Genomic DNA, 23569 nt, shown 5'->3' with positions numbered 1-23569 from the left:
TACAAGTGTTTTTTGTGCAAGGAGGGAAGAACCTCAGCTTCTAGATATCCCTGCTGTGTGATAGTACTGGGCATGCGTGGGAGGATATGTGTGTGCTGGGACAAGCGTGGTAGGTACTTGTAGCTCTACAGTGGGCTCTTTTCAGTGTTTTCCATCCAATTAATACTAGTCATTAGTAACCAGTGGAGCATAAAAATTTCATTTATTTCTGATGATGAGAATGATAGAAAAGATGCTGGGTTTGCTCAATGGAATTAGTGTAGGCTTTTAAAAAGACATGATTTATTTTCTGTGTCTTCTCATTCATTTACATTGTATATTTTATTCACTGAGCCTTTCTCCAGTGGTATTACGAGAGAAACGTCCATTCAAAACCACCTGGTTTTCCAGTCAAAGAATACTATGGGAAGAGTTAGAAGTAAGTGCCTGCACACACACCCCTAACTCAGTGAATATGAAAAGAAAATGAGAGTAAATGAAACAGAAACCTTATTTCAGGAATCTCTAGCAGAGAGATCTGCAGTGAAACAGGCTTGCCAGAGACTGTCATCCAGAGCTGCTGCTATAGACATTCAAGCTAAGAATTAGAGGGAAGGTGGGGTGGGGGTGGGGGGCAAGAGAAGAACTATTGTCTCTTCTGGCTTCACAGTGACTCTCCCAATGGGAGAGAATCTTAACAACTCTGCTCCCCCTCTTCACACCTCCCTCCTGTCCCGTATTTCTTAGTTCCTCTGGGGCTCTTCCAACAACATCTGAGAGGGGGAAAAAAAGAGTCTGAGAGTGGATAGCAGACTAGGGTTGGAGAGAGGGAGCAGAATAAATTAATGAAGAAGAGACAATCCGTACATAAGTCAACATTTGAAGAGAACAGCTAGGGGAGACTCAACCATATAAAGAAGAGTTCTACATTCTCCAAGAAAGTGCACCACATTACCCACATCTAAGGGGGCCAGGAAGAGGAACAAGGGAAAGGTAAGATGGCAACAGTCGTGACATCTAGAACTAAGCTTGGAACGTAGAAGTAATAAGGACATTTCAACTGTCCCAGGGGTCCCCTGTTTAAAGTGCATCCAATTTTGGCTGGGACCCGGTGTAAATCAGTAGAAAGAAGAAGCATTCTGCCAAGAGAGAAAACTTTTCTTCCAACTTGGTTACTGGAGAGGAAGGAAAACCCTGGGAAGTGACTCTTTTCAGCAAGAACATAAGACCGTATTTTATGGTCTAACTGTGGGAGGAGGTTTGCAAAAGGAGGAAAGACCTAAGAACCAGAGGTTGGGGTTTTGAAAATAGGGATTAGTTGACAGTGGTTGCAAATTGATGTGCCTAAAAATACAAATCCCGACACGTTCAGGCGGGAGCTGCTCACCGATCCCCAAGATCTGGAAGAGAAGCCGGGGCTGGGAGGCACGGATCGCCGCCGACAGCCTTCCCTCTCTGCCCACTTCCGAAGCCTTCTTCTCTGGCATCAGGCGGATCCTCAACCGCCCTTCGCCGTGGTGAATCCACCAGCTGAACAGCTCGCTGAGGTTGAACTGGAGCAGTCCCGCAATCACCTCCTCTGGGGGCCCGACACAGCCCTCAAGGATCGCCTCCTCTCCCAGCTCCAGTACCAGCTGCTTGGCGCGCCGGAGCTTGCGAACCGAGCCGCCCTTCAGCACCCTGGTCAGCGTCCGTGCCTGGGCAGGGGCTGGCGAGCTGGAGCCTTCCGTCCAGGAGACCCCGGGCGGTTGCCCTACCAGCCTAAGTAGTGGGGCGCAGTCGAGAGCCAAGGAGCCGCGTGCCTCAGGCCGTCTGGCCCTCGGCTCCAAGAAGGACGAAGGCGGCAGCAGCAGGTCCCGAGCATAGACACGGAAGAGCGAGGGCACCACAAAGTCCACCGCCAGGCTCTTCCTCTGCAGACGTGAGTAGCTGAGAGGCTCCCGAGGCTGCAGAGCTGGTCCCACGGCGGGTGAGCCGGCGAGATGGCCGGTGCCAGTCCCGGTCCCGGTTCCGGTTCCGGAGCCCAAGGCTGCCGCTGAAAGCAGCAGTAGCAGCAGCCCTAGGAGCCCTAAGGCTCCCATCCCGCCAGAGAAGAGTTGTTTATACTAATCTCCCGACTCTCCGGGATCCAGCCTCGCCCTTCACTTCCCCTCAAATGAAAAGGGGCTCCGAATAATCCTTGGTCCTGAACAGTTCCTTCCACCTGATATCTGGGGGATTAGGCGTCCACTTGATTCTCTAGCTTCCCTCCAACTGCAAGGAGGCAAGCAGGAGTCTCAATAAAATGGGGCTGGAGGCTCAGGGGTGTGTCAAGAGACCCTGAGCACCTCGGGCTCAGCAGCTGGGACCCTGTGCCTCTGGCGCGCCACGACTCGTGCCGCGCCCCCGTCTGTAGCTTACTGCGCTCCAGAACAAGAGAAACTACTATGGTTGAAGGGAGGTGGTAATGGAGTCCTCTCCTGCCCTCCGAGGCTTGAGCTGTGGTCTGTCCGCGCTCTCCAGCAGCCTCCAATACTCCGCAACTTTCCAGCTGGGAACGATGGTTCGGAGCGTTCTGCTGTTCTGGCCCCTTCCCCAGCGCTTCTTTGAGCTTCTGAGCTCCTCTTCCTCAGTGTAGGGAAAAACCGGGGGCAGGGGTTGCTTTGTCGGGCACCCTCCTGCAACCCTCCGCAGCGGGAAGTCTGCGGATTGCACTGCCCGCTGAACTTCTGGGCTTGAATCAAGCCCCCGCGATGTGAAGTGGAGGCTCAGGGCGCCGCGGCGCAAGTTTGCAGCGTCCTTGCTCTCCTCCCGCGTTTCGTCTGCTCAGAGTTCTCAGGCACCGAAGCGGCCCCGGCGGCAGCAGCCGAGTGAAAGCATTCTGTGCAAAAGAGCCCGAAATCTTGCTGCCCCCTCCTCACCCATTGGCAGCCCCCTTGGCTTCAGTTGGCTGGGCAGAGGGCGGCCGGAAGGAGCTTCAGTGCTGCGCGACCCTCCGGACAGCGGCGACAGGATGTGCCAGCTGCTACCTCCGCTGCCGCCCCCGGAGCCGCTGGATCGCATCTGCCTGGGCGCCCGCCACTTGCAGCTGGCTGAGGCGCGAGCTCGCGCCGGGAGGGGGCGGGACCGGGGCGGGGGCGGAGCTCGAACGGCCAACTCCGCGCTGCTGCCAGGCTCACGCAGGCCCGCCCCGCCCCGCTCGCACCCGCCAACCAATGGCGTGGCGAGATAGGCCCCTATGCAAATCTGCAGAGGCCTCGGCATTCATTGAGAAAAGCGCAGGGCCCGCCTCGCCCTCCCTCCATCACTCTCCCCTCCTTCCTCCTCTTCCTCCAGATTCCCTGCCCTATTTCTCTGTTATGTGAACAGGAGAGCGTTTTGGATAAATGGGAGGTCTGAAAGAGGCCTTTGCAATCAAGCACTCTCCCTAATTATGCATTTAAAAGATTAAAACGGGTCCGACTTCAGAAAAGCTGGTTCCGGAAATAAAACTGGAGGCGAGGGGTAAAGGAGTGGGAGGAGGGGCAGCACGACATTGCCAAAACGGAGAGCAGCTTGTAATAGGCCCCGAGACAGAATCCTCTGTGACCCTTCCATTATTTAAACGCATTCCTGGGAACCTGACAGTTCTGCCATCGATATGAGAAAAGTTAGCGGCATGGAGGTAGAGAGTAACGGTGATCGCTTAAGAGTTCTTCAGCTGCAGCAAATACATTTCAGACTTGTCAGTTACCCTGTGTTTTCTCAAAACGGTGCTTGAACATGTGTCACCTCCTTTCGTCTCTGCAAGGTAAATATTTTAAATTTCAGCATTAGAGATGAGAAAATGGAGTCGAAGACATGGTAATTGATTTTCCTTTGGTCACATAGTCATACGTGCGTCCCAGGCCCTCACTCTTGTACTCTTATTCATGCGGCTTTACCTATCTCTCCATGAATAACAGGCCAAGAAGATCTGAAGGGTGACTTAGCTGGAAGGAATAATGACTGAATACTTGCTCATAGCCTTAGGAGCAAGAGTTCAGAACCAAAGAACATTTTTTATTCATCTGTGAAGTAAGGACTGTACCTCTAGTATCTTTTTCCCTTTATCTCTCCAGAGTTTCCAATACAGAACTCAGAGAATAGCTGTATTTATAACAAGTGGTTCACTAGAATCAGAGACAGAACTGTAGTCTTCAGTTCACACAAATCCCTCCATTCCTTCTTCTCAAAGGTTGATTGTCATGCCTTGTGCTGTCAGAGCAAAACATAAGGCAAGATCCTCTCTTGAGGAGCTCATAGCCTGACAGCAGAGAAGCTTCCTCATAGAATCAGAGCATAGAGTGGAGTTGAATCTCCCTCGCTGAGCTGCAGAGTGCTGCAGTAATGTGTCCACTAACTCACAGGAGGTGGTAGCCAAACAGAGCCTCTGCTCTCACAGGCTGGGTTCCTTAGAGCCTGTGGCATTGCCTTTGGCAACTGAAAGACCTAATGACAAAAGAAAATTGATCCTTGGAATGATTTGCTTCCTGCTCTATGTGTGGTAACTCACTTAATTTAACAAGGTAACTGGCTTCTCCCTGGAACTCAAACTGGGTACACTGACTTTAAAAGTTTAAGGGCAAAGAATGATTTGGCCCAAGGACTAGAATGGATGCTTGTACCTCGGTAGAAGGGAGGGAGGGAGGGAGGGAGGGAGGAAGAGAAAGAGAAAGAGAAGAGGAAGGAAAGGGCATGGAAGCTAATATTTGGAAAGGATATGTTGGTTGATACTTTCCTAGTATGTGACCATATATGTTTTCATTTTCATCAGCTTTCACTGGTGTGCACACTGATAGAAGAATAATTTTCTATTTGAAATGTTTAAAAGATTCAAATGTAGGTCCTTTCACTCCCCCACTCCATTCCTTATTCTCTACATAATTCTTGTCCAAAGTCCAATTGACTGGAGTAATTTGTCGAGAACTATGAATCTTCTGCTACAATCAGTGGCCACTAGGGGGCTGCAGAGACTTGAAACTTCAGTAGAGCCGCCAGGGTTTAACCTCCCAGATAACATCAGTTGTCAGTCTGGGACCACTGCCTTTGCACCCAGTGGATGCAGGGCTCACTTAATTCTCATATTTTTATAAATTCTATCAAATTTCCCCTGAAGAAGAAAAAGTGCTTCTCCCTGTACATTAAATCACACCAAATCTCAAAACTGTTATTCCCTTTTTAATTTTTTTAATAAAAATTTTTAATGTTTATTTATTTTTGAGAGACAGAGACAGAGTGTGAGCAGGGCAGGGACAGAGAGAGAGGGAGACACAGAATACGAAGCAGGTTCCAGGCTCTGAACTGTCAGCACAGAGCCCGACGCGGGGCTAGAACCCACAAACTGTGAGATCATGACCTGAGCTGAAGTCGGATGCTTAACTGACTGAGCCACCCAGGTGCCACCCCCCACTTTTTGTTAATTTTAAAAAGGAGGCAGGAGTGAATATTGATAGTTCATTAGTCACTATATGCATGCACCTGTAGGAATGTGAGTGTGTGTGTGTGCATGCACGCATGTGTCTGTCACATCATACAGTGGGCTTTTGGAGAAAGGTACATATTATTATTTCCGTTACAGAGACAAAACAGTTAAGGATCAGAGAGGCAAAATAATTTGCCCAAGGTCAGATAGCAAGTAAATAACAGCAATGGAATTCCAACCAATGATTCTTTTTCTCCAAAATTTACACATCCCTCTGGAACAAATTAGGCCTTTTCCTCATTCCTACAGCTATAATGTTGACACCTCTACCCTATATCATTGCCACCTAAAGGAAGGGAGATGAGAAAGTGCAGTTAAGAGCAAGTAGGGGAAATACAGACGGGGATAAAAAGCATGAGCAAGAGTGATAGCTAACATGTCTCACACACTTATTTTCGGCCAGCATATTTCAAAATAATTCCCATGCTTTATCTCATTTAAGATTCACAGTAAACTATGAGGGGAAGTAATAGTATCTCTCTTCTACAGATCACAAATGGAAGCTCAGAGAGAGTGACTTCCCAAGAAGACTACACAGGGAACAAGATTTGTTAAAGGAGTTGAACTTTGGTATCAGACAAAGAAGTCCATGGCTTGAAATCCTGGGCAATCTTACAAGAGGGAAAATGGAGTGGGATGGAATAGATTGAGGTGGGCAGAGGTGAACGGAGAAAGAAACTAAAAGCCCAACTGAAAAAGGGAGAAGCAGGGAGTGGGGTTGGTGAGGAGGGGGGCAGATAGGGGATACTGGAAGCTCTGAAGACAGTTAATGAGGTGAGCTGCTGTGAGTCACCTTGCCATTGACTTGAGCATGTAAGGTGGAGAGAGAGAAAAGTGAGTAGTCCATGTAGCAAGAGAGGAAAGGCCCAAGTTGCACAGTGAGAGCACTGAGACCCTCTTCAGTAAACTCCCAATTTCTGAAAACAGAGAAGTAAACACCTCAGGGAGGGGTTTGAATTCTCTATAAGAGAAGCAGTGATAAAAACAGATCTCAAATCCAAGCAGTGTGACTTAAGCAAAACACATCTCACAATTGCAAAACCTGACTGAGACCTACAGGGTTAACTAAGTCAGGTATCTAGTTGGTCGAGGAGGAGGCAGAGGAGGAATAGGAGGGAGCAAAAGGAGGAAAACAGGAAGAGGAGCAGGAGAAATAAGAAGGAGAAGGAGAAAAAAGGCAAAAGCAAAATCAGGAAGTCAAGCTGAAACTAGGCCTTACTAGATACTCTGGGCTAAGATATTTGGGAACCCACAATTGGAAGAGCTTACCCTGGGGCAACAGGAATTGGGACCCAGAAGAAACATTCAAACGAACTCTGGATTTGTGTTCAGGAAACTGGCTTTCAATTAAAGCTTTGCTTGAGAGGCTCTATGACCTTAGGAAAACCCTTGCTTTCTCTGGGCTCAAGTATCAAATTAGAAGAAGGACCAAGTATCGTCTTTAAGACACACATCTGTTCTGAAATTCTGTGTGAGATTCTCCAAGTGGCCAAAAGGTCTCACCCAAGACTGGGAACCAGAGTTGACAAGTACTAGAAGGAGGCTATGAACTTTCAGGGGAACCACGGAAAGAGCTTGGACCTAATGCTAGCCAGAGAAAAGTGAAAATAAAACCAAAACTTCTTTTAAAAAATGTCTCTGCCACTAGACAAACCTGAGCTTTGAATCTATAGCCTGTGATTGCTGACCAGTCATACATAAGGTATTTTCTAATGATCATCATGCTAAGAGGAAAATAAAGTTATTAATTTAACTATCATTTATTAAGTACCTACTGTGTGCTTGGTTTTACATGAGGTGCTAAGGAGAGAGATTGTGGTAAATAAAATAGTCAGGGCTCCTACCATCATGAAGCCATGATAAGATTAAATTTAAAAAAACCCAAAATACAAAATTGAATTTATGCCTATGCTACATATAAGCAAAAATCACAAATACAAAAAAAACTGAAGGAAAACATTGAAAAATAGACTTATGGGGTGGCAGAATTGGGAGTGATTTTGTTTCTTTTTACAGATGACTTTTAATAGTTTTGTATGACAAATAATAATAACATTGGCTTTCATGAAGAAGGTATATCAGTCAGGGTGTCCAGGTTATGTTATAACAACAATCAAGACTCTCAGTAACTTAAAAATAATGAAATCTATCCCTCTCATTTATGTCCGTTTCAGGTAAGCAGAGGGCTCTGATCATCATAATCATTTAGGGATACAGGCTGATGGAGCCATCACTATTGTGAGCTTGTAGGGTCCTTCACCAACAACTAAAATACTCCAACGTGGAAAATGGAACTCACACCTCTGGCTGGAAATATCCATATGGTTCTACCCTATCATGAGAGACTCCACAAGATAGAAAGTCAGAAATATCTAGAAAACAGCCTTATTGGAAAAAGGAAAAGAAGGAAGCCTTATTGGAAGAAGGAAAAAACCTGCAGGTGCTGCATTATTTGATTTAAACCAGGATGGGTCTAGAGGACTGGACTTACGCAGAAGGCGGGGAAAAGATCACTTAATTCCCTGGGGATCCACAGCCAACTGGGTAGCCCCGCTGCCATTCAGAGAGCACAGTCTCTCAGTCTGTACATATGTCATTGCAGAAACAATGAAAGAGCTCAGCCTGGTATTCTCCATCCCAAGGCATGATATGCAAGGCCACAGAAAAAGCCCTTCTCAACCACCTGAGAGTAACAGCTCTCTCCTGGAAACAATAAACAATCTCACATTTACTGAAGAGAGGAGTGAGAACAAGAGAGATGAAAGCAAACAGTTCACTACTATGTACTTCAATCCCCGTGGTTGCTGAAGCACGGTACATTAGGGAGAAACGGTGTGAGCTATTACTGTAACTAACATGTGTTGGTCTGATCACCTGCTGCTATCCTAATATTTTCTCATCTTTAAGCATCCTTTTTGGCCAAGGAAGTTGGAAATAAAATTTGAAGGGTAACTTGGTTTATCAATATGGTCTTCTTGAAAAGCCTTTTAAAGAGCTCCAAACCAATGCAGTCAGTTCTTTCTGATTTTTAGCCAACACAGGTTAGTGCTCTGGCCTGTGACTTTTAGTGGCATCAAGAAGACCTTGGTATCTTAGAGCTTAGTCACATCTATGTGATAGATCAAATGGACCGTAGGCAAGTCAATCTCTGAGCAATGAGTTACATCTAGCTGAATGATCACAATAACAATTCCCACTGGATGATCTGCTCCATCATTTCACATCTACATTGTCCTGCCTGGGCCTGTATCCCTGCCTTCCTTTCTTATCCAGATCCAGGGCTGACTGAATCCCTTAGACTAAGCTCTACCCAGTTCAGTGATCATGGTTCTACCCAGGAAGAATTAAGATCAGAAGGCTCAGCATCAATTGACATTCATGATAATCCCCCTCTCACTTTGAATCCTATTTCAAATAAATGCTTTTTTCCCCCTTCTTCCTGTGACCAAGCCCCACCTTACCTCTAATTTCTTAAAGGGCTGTACTTAGCCCTGTTCTTGCAGGACCTTCCTTCCAGGCAATACCCTTTCTCTGAAGTCTGCTTTCTGTTGTTTGGCTTCCCCAGTGCCAGTCCTGCGCTGACCAAGCTATGCCCCAGTCCTCTCTCCCAGGGATATGAACTAGGGATGCCTACTTTTCCCCACTTTTCCACCTTTTTCTGATTGAGCCTACAGCCCAGATGGAGCATCATTGACTATCATGGTTTGCAAACCATCTGACTCTAGAGAGGTCAATCCCCAGGTTAGATTAAGCCAATCAGCTTCCATCTCCAAAATCTGAACTAGGAAGCAAAGCCTGTGTGAAACTGACATTTGAGTCATGTTATTAGTGGGGCACCAGAATGCCCTCTTTCTTCAGGACTGATGGTTTCCATCAGATCTGTGGCCTTACAGTAAACACCTTACTTTTTGAGCAAATTTGGAATGGGCTTTGCTCCTGGCAAACCAAACTAAAACAAGGTGGGATGCTTGCCCTTCCCCTCTCACTAGTCCTTCCTGGCACTGACTCCCTGCCCAGGTTCTATGTAGATACTGTTCTCTAAGCCTCCCAGGAGCACTGACCCCCAGCACTGCTCACCCTACTATCCAGGACTGGCCTGGTATATCCCATTAACACTAAGCCCCAGAGTCCTCTGTTTTCACTTCTGTGCTGTGAACTGAGTATCCAGGTGGATTTCACCAGCACTGGAACAACCTAAGATAATATTTTCAAAGCCACAAATGTAAACGTGTGATCTGATATGACCTCTATCTACAGCAGGTTTCCACATACAGCAGGCAATTTGGATATTGCAATGTTCATATTCTGCAGATATATCTAGACTCTATAGAAAATAAAGTTACATCATGCTGATCCAAAGCACCCAGGATGCAAGTTTATAACACCAATAACCAATACCTAGGTGCCAGTAACCAATACCTAGGCCCCCATAACTTGAAAGCAGTCCTGTAAACAGGGAGAGCTATCTAATTACATGCATAATTGCTTGTTTGTACCTCCTTTCCCTTTCCAAGTTCTTCCAAACCCTGCCTAAAGGCTCCTGGTGACTTGGCAGCCTCAGGATGGCCCAGCTAATCAGTTCCTATTCTGCAAAAGAGACCCTCAAACCTCCCACCTATCCAGGATACTTGGCCATGGGAAGTTAGCCAAGACTGAGGGGCTTGCTCATTACTTTGAACAGCAAGTGTCCACCAGTGGTAACCAGCCTCAAAGACTGTCCCATCTCCTTATATTTGCACCCTTGTGCATTGTCCTCCCACACTAAATAGGGCTGACCAGTGTCACCAATGGGATATGCAAAAATGATACTGTAGGACTTTTAAGTTCGGTCATAAGAGACATTGTGGCTTTCTTGGAGGACTTGCTCTGGAGGAAGCCAGATTCCATGTTGTACAGATATTCAAGAGCCATATGGAGAGGTCCATGTGGCAAGGGACAAAAGATTCCTGCCAACAGCCAGCCCTCACATTCCAGGCATGTGAAGAAGTCACCTTAGAAGTGGATCCTGCAGCCTCAGTCAAGCCTTCAGATGTCTGTGGCCTCAGCTGCTATCTTGCCTGTAACCTCATAAGAGACTCAGAGCCAGAACCACTTAGCTAAGTCAAACCTTGACTCACATGAACCTGTGAGATGGTAATATTTATTGTTATTTTAGGTTGCTAAGTTTTGGATTAATTTGTTGTGCAAGTTACAATTATACCACCCCTTCCAATTTCATTAGGTTCCTCTGTCTCCCCTTTTACCTGCTTCCCCAGCTAAGCCATGCCCTTGCAGGCCAGCCCTTCAGAGCTGGTGCTGCATGTGCCCAAACATCCACCAAGATGGAATACATCCACTAAGGCACAGTTCATCTAGCAGCCACAGGCAAGGTACCCCTCAGAAATACTTCACCGTCCTATCAGCACTACAAGAGAAGCTACACATCCCTCCACAGTCCTGGGAATGAATCCTTTCCATTTCTTTCTTTTATAGCATTTTCTTTCTGTTTATAAAAGTGATACACATTAATTATAGGAAATGTGGGAAATTCAGAAGTTTAAATAACCCATAGTCTCACCACCCAAAAATAATGACTCAAAATTTGGGTATATTTCCTCCCAGTATTGTTTTAAATTACAACAATTTGGCTCAAGCAAAGTTACATCCTGCACTACTTTCTTTAACTTAACATTATATTGTAAGCATTTTCCCATATCACAGAACATTCTAGGGATTTATGATTTTTAATGACTGCATAGAATTACAATGTGTAGATGTACCATAATTTGTTTAACCAATCTCCATCTTTGAACTTGTGGGGTTTTTCCAAGTCTCTACTGTTATAAATAATACTGTGACAAATATTTATATATATCCATCTCAGCCCATGTCTCTGATTAATTCTATAGCTCATAAATCTGTTTGCATATCAATTCATTTCTTTATATCCTCTAAATTTCTTTAAAAAAAAAAAAAGTAACCATTAACACATGCATAGAATTTAAAAGTCACAAAAAGTTATAGAGTGAAAGTTCATCTTTTTCCCACCAGGGTTTCCTGGTCTTCCCAGGGTCCTTTCTCCAGAGGAGACAGTTTTTTACCCATTCTGGATATTCATGTAGAATTCATCTACATATATACAATCACATATGTGTAGATAAGTGGTTCTCAAAGTGTGATCCATGGACCCCTAGGGGTCCTCAAGACCCTCTCAGGAAGCCCCTATGATCAAAACTATTCTCATAATAATACCAATGTATTATTCACCTACCTCACTTTTATTCTTTCACAAGTATACAGTGGAGTTTTCCAGAGGCTGCATGACATGTGATTATATCATCACTTTGACAGCTAATGAAATGTGTGCTTGTGTATTCCTGGGTTTTCTAAGATTTTCTATGACAACTGAGGATGCTTGATTAGGGTACTTGATAATTTTTAAGAGCACAGAGGCCTCTGGAGACCAAAATATTTGATATTTGTTTATGTATATATTATGTATATAATATATAATATATATAGTAGCTTTTCTAAAAATATGACAATATATCTTCAAGATTATTTCATCTTAGCACCTAGAAAACAGCCTTAGTGTTTTTAAATGACTGTATTTCATTCTATTTTATGGTTGTTCCATATGTGTTCAACCAGTTATTATTGATGGAATTTGGTGTTTTTTTCCCCAAGCCGTTGCTTTCATGATTACTATTATATAACAATAAATATTGCACAGAATAACTCTGCATGCCCCTCATTTCGTACAAATGCAAGTATATATCTATAGTAAATCCACAGTGGTGGAATTGCTGGCTCGGAGGGTATGCACATTTAAAATATGTACCGCCAAATTGCCTTCCAGAAAGAATATATCAATTTTTATATCTCAAATAGTTGAGAGTGATTGTTTCCTCACAGTTTTACCATCACATTGTGTTATCAAACTTTTGATCACTAAAATCAGATAATTACAAATATAGTATCCCACTGTACTTTTAAACTCTATTTCTCCCATTCTGAGTAGATCAAGTATATTTTCCTATTTTGAAAAGTCTTCTGTATCATCTTTTCTGGAAACTCTCTGCTTATGCAGTTTTCCCATTTGTGTTTTGATTTATTAGTTCTTTCTTATTGATTAGTGGGATGTCTTTATATATTAAGGATATTATCACATTTGTGTCTTTTGGCCCCCTGATTATTTTCTTTTACCATGAAAAATTTTGCAACTATCAAATTAGTAATATTTTTTCATACCTTCTGGGTTATAAGCTCCCCTCACCCAACACACACATGTATTTATTATTTTTTGAGAGAGAGAAAGACAGCACACATGCATGCATGGGTGAGTGTGCATGAGTGGGGAAGGGGCAGAGGGAGAAAGAGAGAATCTTAAGCGGGCTCCACACTCAGCACAGAGCTCAACATGGGGCTTGATCTCACAACCATGAGAACATGACCTGAGCTGAAATCAAGTGTCTAACGCTTAACCAACTGAGCCACCTAGGAGCCACACACACACGTATTTTAAAAATTTATCCTATATTTTATCGTAGTATTTTTATGAGTTTTTATGGCTTTATCTTTTTAAACTATTTGATTTTCTGGTAAATAATTAAAGTCCAACTTTATTTTTTAAATTTTCTTCCTACATGGGACTCATTGAATTAGCTCAATATTTATTCCATGAAGAAGATGGTGGAGCAGCATGGAGACCCTGAGCTTGTCTCATCCCTGAAATGCAGCTAGATCAGAACCAAACCATTTTGCACATGTAGGAAATTGATCTGAGGATTAACACAACTATCTGCATAACTTGAGCCACAAAACTTGGCAGATATGTGGTGCAGAGAGGTGAAGTGGGGGAGAAAAAGTCATGGAGCATAGGGAGCCATTTTCACAGAAAGAGAACAGAGAAACAGAGAAGGAAGGAGAGTGCAGCTCATCAGAATCAATCAAGAAAGCACTCCCATCAAAAGTAGCTGGAGAGAAGGAGAGAAAGAGAGAAAGAGTGAAAACACTCACAGGGGACTGAACAAGAAATCTTTTCCCCAAAACCACAGACAGGGAGAAAGCAGAGGGTTTCAGTACCACAAGGATTCTATAAACAGTGGAGTGTAGAGTCTAAAGTTCCGGAGCTCAGTGCCTGCTGGTGCTCTGGTGAGAAAGTAGGACAAATCCCCAGGAGCAGACAGCAAGGTCTGAGGGGTCCGTGTGTCACACAGGGAGAAGAAGTTCCCTGCTTAGAATGCATTTGATAGATGCCATATGGCTTTCCCACAAGCAATGGTTCCAGTGGACCGCAGAGAGCAGCCACATTTGCTGGTATTGGGACAAAGATACCAGAGTGCAGTGAAACCTGGTGCTATGTGTTGTGATTTGCCATAATCTCTGAACCTCTGCCACTGCATGACCACATGAATGTTTTCTGGGACAAGCCAGAACCTGGCCATTACTCAGTAAGACCATCCCCCAGAGAGTAGGAGTGGGTCCTAGCCACCTAGGTCTCTGAAGTATTTTGTAACACAACCTCATGTGAGATAAAACTCTGGAGGGAGGTGCCTCCTGGCAGGCAGACAGCTTGGACATGGACAGGGTAGAGGGGTGTAGTGCACAGAGACCTAAGACAAATGGGGAGTGCTTGAGGCAGGTCAGTGAGAGCAAGAAGTTCCTGTACCAGAGACTAGGGAGCTGGGAGAAACCATTTCAACCTCTCTCAGCACGAACATGCCCATGCACACAGGTCCACCCCAGTAAGCTAAGCAGCACAACTTAGTGGACAACAGAACTACCTAGTGGACAACACCAAGCCCAACCCGACTGTGCCCTCCAAGCACATTCCCCAGAAGACCAGCACAAGTCACTTCACCTGCTTAGTGTATTGGCCATAGAAGGCTTCATAGTTTCAGTTCTAGGGGAAACTGGATGTAACTTCATTCAGGCTTCATTCTGTTTGATGGTTCATTCATCTGTTTGTTTTATTTGCTTTTGTTTTTGCTTAAACTGTTTTCTTTTTATCTTTCTTTTTTCCCCCCCTTTCTTGGGTACAGAAAGAGAAAATTTTATTCTATTTTTTACTTTATTTTTTATTTTTTAAAAATTTTTATTCTATTTCATTTTCTTTATTTTATTCTATTTTATTATATAATTTTTCTAATTTAAAAAAATTTTTTAACTTTTTTTTCTTTCCTTTCCCTTCTTTATCTATTCTATCAAGATTCTTTCAATAAGCAGACTGAAACACACCTAGGATCTAGTTTCTTTTATTTGATTTGATTTTTTTTTGTTTTATTTTTAATTTTAATTTTTTATTTTATTAATTTTTTTCTTCCTCCAAAATGACAAAACAAGGGAATTCACCCCAAAAGAAAGAATAGGAAGAAATGACAGCCAGGGATTTAATCAACACAGATGTAAGTAAGATGTCTGAACTAGAATTTAGAACCATGATAATAAGAACACTAGCTAGAGTTGAAAAAACCATAGAACACACCAGAGAATCCCTTTCTGTGGAGATAAAAGAATTAAAATGTAGTCAGGCCAAAATTTAAAATGCTATAATCAAGATGCAATCTCCAATGGATGCCACGATGGCAAGGATGGATTAAACAGAGCAGTGAATCAGTTATATAGAAGATAAAATTATAGAGAATAATGAAGCAGAAATAAAGAGGGAAACAAAGGCAAAAGATCATGATATACAACTTAGAGAATTCAGTGACCTATTAAAAAGGAAGAACATCCAGAAGTGCCTGAGTGGCTCAGTTGGTTGAGCATTTGACTTCAGCTTGGATCAGGATCTCACAAGTTCAAGCCCCACATCAGGCTCATTGCTGTTAGCCTGTCAGCCCAGAGCCTGCGTTGGATCTTCAGTCCCCCTCTCTCTGCCCCTCCCCTGCTTGTGCTCTCTCTCAAAAAATGAATAAACATTTAAAAAATAGTAAATAAATGAATTAATAACATCTGAATCATAGAAGTTCCAGAAGATGAAGAGAGAGAAAAAGGGGCAGAAGGTTTGTAAGCAAATTATAACAGAAAACTTTCCAAACTGGGGAAGGACACAGACATCAAAATCCAAGAAGCATGGAGAACTCCATTAGATTCAACAAAAAACTGCCCATCACAAGGCATATCACAGTCAAACTCACAAAATAGACAGGGAAAGAATTATGAAAACAGCAAGGGAAAAAAAAGTCCTTAATCCATAAGGGAAGACAGATAAATTTCACAGCAGACCTATCCACAGAAACTTGGCAGGACAGAAAGGAGTGTCAGAATATATTCAATGTGCTAAACTGGGAAAACATGACATCAAGAATTCTTTATCCAGCAAGGCTGTCATTCAAAATAAAAGGAGAGATAAAGAGTTTCCCAGACAAACAAAAACTAAAGGAGTTTGTGACCACTAAGCCAGCCATGCAAGAAATTTTAAGGGGGACTCTTTGAGTGGAGAAAAGACAAAACAAAAAAGAAACAAAGATTAAAAAGGACCAGAGAGCATCACCAGAAACACCAACTCCACAGGCAACATAATGGCACTAAATTCATATTTTTGAGTACCCACTCTAAATGTAAATGGACTAAATGTTTCAATCAAAAGACACAAGGTATAAGAATGGATAAGAAAACAAGACCCATCTATATGCTGCTACAAGAGACTCCTTTTAGACCCAAAGACACCTGCAGATTGAAAGTAAGGGGATGGAGAACCATCTATCATGCTAATGGTTGTCATAAGAAAGCTGGAGTAGCCATACTTATATTAGACAACTTCATTTTTAAAATAAAGCCTGTAATAAGAGAGGAAGAAGGGCATTACATCATAATTAAGGGGTCTATCCACCAAGAAGATCTAACAAATTGTAAATATTTATGCCCCCTATATAGTAGCACCCAAATATATGAATCAATTAATTACAAATGTAAAGAAACTCATTGATAATAATACCATAACAGTAGGGGACATCAACACCTAACTTACAGGAAAGGACAGATTATGTAAGCAGAAAATCAACAAGGAAACAATGACTTTGAATGACCAGATAGACTTAAGAGATATATTCAGAACATGTCATCCTAAAGCAATAGAATATACATTCTTCTTGAGTACACATGGAACATTCTCCAGAATACATCACGTATATCAGCCGTCAACAAGTACAAAAAGATCGAGATCATACCTCACATATTTTCAGACCACAATGCTATGAAATTCAAAATCAACCACAAGACAAAATTTGCAAAGACCATGAATACTTGGAGATTAAAGAACATACTACTAAAGAATGAAGGGTTAACCAAGAAAGTAAAGAAAAAATTTAAAAGTACATGGAAGCCAATGAAACTGAAATCACAATAGTACAAAACCTCTGGGAATGCAGCAAAGGTAATCATAAAAAGGAAGTATATAGTAATCCTGGCCTTCCTAAAGAAGAAAAAAAGGTCTCAAATACACAACCTACCCTTATACCTAAAAGAGCTGGAAAACAATAGCAAATAAGGCCCAAAAAAAGCGGAAGAAGGTAAATAATAAAGATTAGAGCAGAAATCAATGATATTGAAATCAAAAAAACAGTAGAACAGATCAGTGTAACCAGGAGCTGGTTCCTTGAAAGAATGAACAAAATTGATAAATCCTAGAAATATTGATCAAAAAGAAAAAGGACCCAAATAAATAAAATCACAAGTGAAAGAGGAGAGATCACAACTAACACCACAGAATTGCAAACAATAAGAGAATATTATGAGGAATTATATGCCAACAAATTGGGCAATCTGGAAGTACGGGACAAATTCCTAGAAACATATAAACTACCAAAACTGAAACAGGAAAAGATAGAAAAAATTTTTAAGTTTATTTATTTTGAGAGAGAGAGGGTGAGTGAGTGAGTGAGTCAGTGAGGGTCAGAGAGAGGGATGGAGAGAGGGAATCCAAGAGGGTTCCTCAACATCAGCTCAGAGCCCGATGTGGGGCTCGAACCCATAAGCTGTGGGTAGGAACAGAAGGAACAAGAAAGTAGCAACAGAAGGAACATACCTCAAGATCATAAAGGCCATATACCAAGGACCCACAGCTAATATCGTCCTCAATGGAGAAAAGCTGAGAGCTTTCCCCCTAAGGCCAGGAGCACCAGGGGGATGTCCACTCTCACCACTGCTATTCATCATAATGTTGGAAGTCCTAGCTTCAGCAGTCAGACAACAAAAAGAAATAAAAGGCATCCAAATCAGCAAGGAGGAAGTCAAACGTTCACTCTTTGCAGACAACATGTTGCTCTATGTAGAAAACCCAAAAGATTCCATCAGAAAACAGCAAGAACTGGGGCACCTGGATGGCTCAGTTGGTTAAGTATCCACCTTTGGCTCAGGTCATGATCTCACATTTCATGAGTTCAAGCCCCACATCGGGCTCTGTGGTAACAGCTCAGAGCCTGGAGCCTGCTTTGGATTCTGTGTCTCCCTCTCTCTTTGCCCCACTCACACACTCTCTCTCAAAATTAAATAAACATTTAAAAATTTTAAAAAACACATACCTTAAAAAAAACAGCAAGAACTGATATGTGAATTCAGCAAAGTCGCAGAATATAAAATCAATGTACGAAAATCAGTTGCATTTCATACACTAATAGTGAAGCAACAGAAAGAGAAATCAAGGAATCAATCCCATTTATAACTGCACCAAAAACCATGAAATACTTAAGAATAAACCAAACCAAAGTGGTGAAAACTCTATACATTGAAAATCGTAGAAAGCCTATGAAAGAAATTGAAGACACAATGAAATAGAAAAATATTCCATGCTCATGGATTGGAAGAACAAATATTGTTAAAATGTCGATATTACCCATAGCAACCTACATATTCAATATACTCCCTATCAAAATAACACCAGCATTCTTCACAGTGGTAAAACAAACTATTCTAAAATGTGTATGGAACCTAAAAAGACCCCAAATAGCCAAAGTAATGTTGAAAAAGAAAACCAAAGCTAGAGACATCACAATTTCAAGCTGTATTACAAAGCTATAATCATGAAGACAGTATGGTACTGGCACAAAAACAGACACTCAGGTAAATGGAACAGAATAGAGAACCCAGAAATGGACCCATAAACATATGGCCAACTAATCTTTGACAAAGCAGGAAAGAATATCCAGCGGAATAATGACAGTCTTCAGCAAATGGTGTTGGGGAAACTGGACAGCAGCATGCAAAAGAATGAACCTGGACTACTTTCTTACACCATACACAAAAATAAACTCAAAATGTTTGAGTGAAAGACCTAAATGTAAGACAGGAAGCCATCAAAATCCTAGAGGGGAAAACAGGCAACAACCTCTTTGCCCTTGGCCACAGCAACTTCTTACTTTACATGTCTCTGGAGGCTAGGAGAACAAAAGCAAAAATCAACTATTGGGATTTAATCAAGATAAAAAGCTTCTGTGCAGTGAAGGAAACAATCAGCAAAACTAAAAGGCAACCAATGGAATAGGAGAAGAGATTTTCAAATGACATATCAGATAAAGAATTAGTATCCAAAATCTATAAAGAACTTATCAAACTCAACACCCAAAAAACAAATAATCCCATGAAAAAATGGGCAAAAGACATGAATAGACACTTTTCCAAAGAAGACATCCAAATGGCTAACAGACACATGAAAAGATGCTCAACATCACTCATTGTCAGGGAAATACAAACAAAAACCACAATGAGATACCACCTCACACCTGTCAGAGTGGCTAAAATTAACAATTCAGAAACAACAGATGTTGACAAGGATGCAGAGAAAGAGGAACCCTTGTGCACCACTGGTACGAATGCAAACTGTACAGCCACTCTGGAAAACAGTATGGAGCTTCCTCAAAAAATTAAAAATAGAACTACCCTACAACCCAGCAATTGCATTACTAGGTATTTATCCAAAGGATACAAGAGTGCTGATTCAAAGGGGCACATGTAACCCAATGTTTATAGCAGCACTATCGACAATAGCCAAATAAAGAGCCCAAGTGTCCGTTGACTGACGAATAAACAAAGATGTGGTATGTGTGTGTATGTATGTATGTATATAATGGAATACTACTTGGCGATCAAAAAAATGAAATCTTGTCATTTGCAACAACGTGGATGGAACTAGAGTGTATTATGCTAAGCGAAATAAGTCAGTCATAGAAAGACAAATATCATATGATTTCACTCATATGTGGAATTTAAGAAACAAAACAGATAAACATAGGTGAAGGGAAGCAAAAATAAGATAAGAACAGAGGAGACAAACCATAAGAGATGCTTAAATACTGAGAACAAACTGAGGATTGCTGGCAGAGTATTGGATGGGGGGATGGGCTAAATGGGCGATGGGCATTAAGGAGGGTACTTGTTACGATGAGCACTAAGTGTTATATGCAAGTGATGAATCACTAAATTCTATTCCTGAAATCATTATTAAACTATATGTTAAATAACTTAGATTTAAATTTTTAAAAGTATGTATTTATTTCATGGACAATATTTTCTTCCACTGATAAGAAATGCCAACTTTACTATAAAATATTTTTTTGCCTGAATTTGGGTCTCTTTCTGATTCCCCATTCTGTTCATGGATACATTTGCCTACCCCTCCCTTAAAGTATAATAGGTAGACAGCTGTATCCTTCTTGAAATTATTCTTTCTTTATATAATTTACCTATCCTTGCTCCTTTATTTTGCCATATGAATTTTAGAACTGACTCAACTAGTTTTTAAAATTCCTGTTATTTTATTTATTGAGATCACTTAAAATTTACAGATTAACATAGGGAGATCATGTGTCTTTATAATGTTGAGCCTTTTGATCACTTCTCGGCCTTTTGGCCAAGATCAAGTATATAATGTTGAGTCTTTCTATCAATAACACAGGAGCTCTTTTTTTTTTTCCATGTTCTTAATAACATTTAACAATGTCTTCACACAGTTCTTACATATTCCTTGTAATATTTATTCTTATCATTTCTTTTGTTATTGCAAATGGGGACGTTTTTTCTTTCAGATATAATTTCTAACCAGTTATTATGACATATGTTGGGATGCTATTGATTTTTCTATGTTCATTTTGTATCTAGCCTTCTTAGCAGATACACTTATTGCTTATAACAGTTTTTCAGTTGATCTTTGTCGATTTTCCAAGAATACAACTATATCATCTGCAAACAATAATAATTTTGCTTCTTTCTCTCCAATTTTGAGACCATCTTTCCTTCCTTTATCAAATTTTATTGTCAATCTCTTCAAAAAACAAAATTAAATCATGAAGTTGGTGTAGAGCTATGTATCTATTGTTCTCACTGCATGAAAAGGATTCTAATCTCACCATTAAGCCTGATGCTGGGATTTGCCTTGAAAAATTCACCTTTTATTGAATTGTAATTCTTATATTTCCAAACTCCATGGTCCCATAAAAATTTCAGATCCCCCCAAACAATCTTTGTGGTCCCCATCCTGCACCTGCCAGACAATGTGCATGTACATCTCAAGCTGGAGGAATGAGTTTGTAGTTTAGAATCAGGTGGTAATCTCTACCTTGAGAACCATGATTAGAAAATTTTAAACATTTTTTTTCTAAAATGGATTACAAAAAGGAGGCACTACACAAGTTTCATTTTAGGGTGTTGAGTGAGAAGTTACTATCAGGGCCTTACTAGTTTTCAAGGAACATTTAAGGAAAGGAGACTATGCTACAAAACCCTCAAACCCAAACCTATTCATACACTATTGACCTTTCTGAACCCTCCCCCCTGAGTTACCTAAGTCCTTGCCTGTTTCTAACATTTTATTTATTTATTTTTTGAGAGACAGAGTGCAAGTGGGGGAGAGGCAGAGAGAGAGAGAGAGACACAGAATCCAAAGATGGTTCCAGGCTCTGAGCTGTCAGCACAGAACCAGATATGGGGCTCGAACTCACGAACAGTGAGATCATGACCTCAGCCGAAGTCAGACACTTAACCAACTGAACCCACCCAGGTGCCCTAATCCTTGCCTGTTTCTGACTCACAAAGCACACCCCAGCCCTGGCCTCAGAGTCATTTCAGAAACACTCCCTATCCTGACCTCAAGCCAGCTAATGTCACCGTTGTAAAGTTTACAAACCCAAATTTCACATCAGTGTTTCTCAGTGAGCATGAGCATAGCCCAAGAGGCTTAATTAATTCTTTAGAATCCTGGGGAATGCCCAGGTGGCTCAGTCAGTTAAGTGTCCAACTCTCAATTTCAGCTAAGGTCATGATCTCACGGTTCCTGAGTTCGAGCCTCACAACAAGCTCTGTGCTGACAGCATGGAGACTGCTTGGGTTTCTGTCTGCATCTCTCTCTGCCCCTCCCCCTCTTGCTCTCTATCTCCCTCTTGAAATAAATACAAAATAAAAAAAACCCTTTAGAATCCGGGCTCCACTGAAGACCTGCTAATATTTATGTATACCAAAATCTGAGAAGAAACACTGCCTTACAGTTCCATTGCTATTACAAGAGCTGATGAAATTCCTATGGCCCAAAAGGCCCAGCTCTTTTTCTTCAACTCTTCCAGGTCCAAATTAAATCATCAGGCTGTCCCTAGATTATCTAAGTATGTTCCAACCACTCTAGAGGGAACAAATGCTATTTCTGAACTATCTCAACCCAGAGTTTCCAAAGGTTCTATGAATTTATGGGAAGATGGAAACCCATGCAAATCATCCCTGGGTACATTCTAATGGACATTCTGAAAGAAGGAAGTAAGGCATATTGGTTAAACCAGAACCAGATGAGGTAACTTGGAACTTTCTTTAGAAAAATCAAGCCTTTACTGGGGTGGGCCATGAGAGTCTACGACAAGGAGATCTTTCCAGCCATAGTGAGCATGTGCCCAAAACTGGCTCTGTAACCCCATATCCATGGAGCAAGCTTGTGTCTAACTTTCCCAGTGTCTCAGAACACATGTTTGCTCCTGAGCTGCCTTAGATATTAAGGCTAGCAAGATCCAAGACGGTATGTGCAGCCCCCCCTGGTTGCCACATGGCTGATCCGCCGGCTTCTAATTTTGTGGGAGAGGGTTGATTTCCCTGTACACATCTCTGCCCTCTTCCTGCCTCCTCCTTTTCCCCACAGCCTGCTGATGCTGTACAGGTCTTAGCCCAATCCACCTGACTTATGGCCACAGGTAAGTACAAGAATTCCTGGAGATAGCCAGCCATATTTACAAAGTATCTACCCCTCACATGCATGGAGTCAGGGCTGCTTTGGAAAGTAGCCTTAGAACACTAAGGAGACCCACAGGCAGCTCCTGTGGTTAGAGTCAAGGGTGGTGAGAAGCGGCAGAACTTCTGCTTTTAAATTGGTCTTTAAGTGAAAAAAGTAAATTGGTCTTTTAGCAAAAGAGTAAAGCAGCTCAGCCCATTAAGGAACCCTTACTCAGAACGGTCCTCCTGACATGCCTCCTGGGGCTTCGAGGACTCTGCTAATGAACCTCCAACATCACCAGCAGTTACTTCCCCGAAAGTCACACCACATCAAGGCAAGTTTGCAGGGACATGAATGCACGCCTGGTCCATCGAAAGAGCCCATCTGGTGAGTTTAGCTTCTATCTCCAGCAGCATGACATAATGAGGGAAGCTCCTTTGAGGGAAGGAAAGCATTTTTCCATCCTCCCTCTCCTCCTTTACAGCAGCAATTTTCAAAGCCTGCTGAATACAAGAGGTGTCCCTTTCTTCCAGGGGATGATGAGCTATTCTCTAGAATTTCATCAGGACATGGGACCATGGGCTACTTAGTAACAACTTAAATTGAGTTATCGAGGTCATTAAATGTTGGGATTCATAAACTAAAAGTAGCTCACTGTTAGCATTTGCAGAGGAGTTTAATTCAGTATCCACTAAAACGTGAGGATGCCTCACAAAGCCTGGCCACGTTTCCCAACTCTTACTTCCTGTTCATGCAATGTCTCAGAGATAGCCGTACTCCAACAATTTTGAGCAAGTTGATTTTCTGTATCACTGGGTCCTCACTGCTATTGTGACTTGCACTCACAAGGTGAATAATATTCCATATGATTTCTTACTAGCAACAAGATTACCACAACTGTTGTGAGTTGGTGAGGTTTTTAACAGCTGCTACTTTTGATT

At 42.1% G+C, this 23569-nt stretch overlaps 1 protein-coding gene across 2 annotated transcripts in view; it reads right to left on the bottom strand.

Moving 5' to 3' along the window:
• Nucleotides 1–23569, bottom strand: part of ALK (ALK receptor tyrosine kinase) — a 704322-nt gene that overhangs the window by 669792 nt on the left and 10961 nt on the right. The window contains exon 1 of one of the 2 annotated variants that reach the window (XM_045447273.1): nucleotides 1367–3029. The exons of the other annotated variant lie outside the window; for it this stretch is intronic. Within the exon in view, the coding sequence (XP_045303229.1) occupies nucleotides 1367–2060 (694 nt within the window). The 5' untranslated portion in view covers nucleotides 2061–3029. Of the gene's footprint in view, nucleotides 1–1366; nucleotides 3030–23569 lie in introns of those variants that run through there. 2 annotated transcript variants of the gene reach the window in all.

Source organism: Leopardus geoffroyi, chromosome A3 (assembly GCF_018350155.1).
Source record: "Leopardus geoffroyi isolate Oge1 chromosome A3, O.geoffroyi_Oge1_pat1.0, whole genome shotgun sequence".
NCBI classification, from domain to species: Eukaryota; Metazoa; Chordata; class Mammalia; order Carnivora; family Felidae; genus Leopardus; species Leopardus geoffroyi.
Note: the sequence above shows the minus strand (reverse complement) of the source record. Positions and strands in the feature narration are given on the sequence as shown.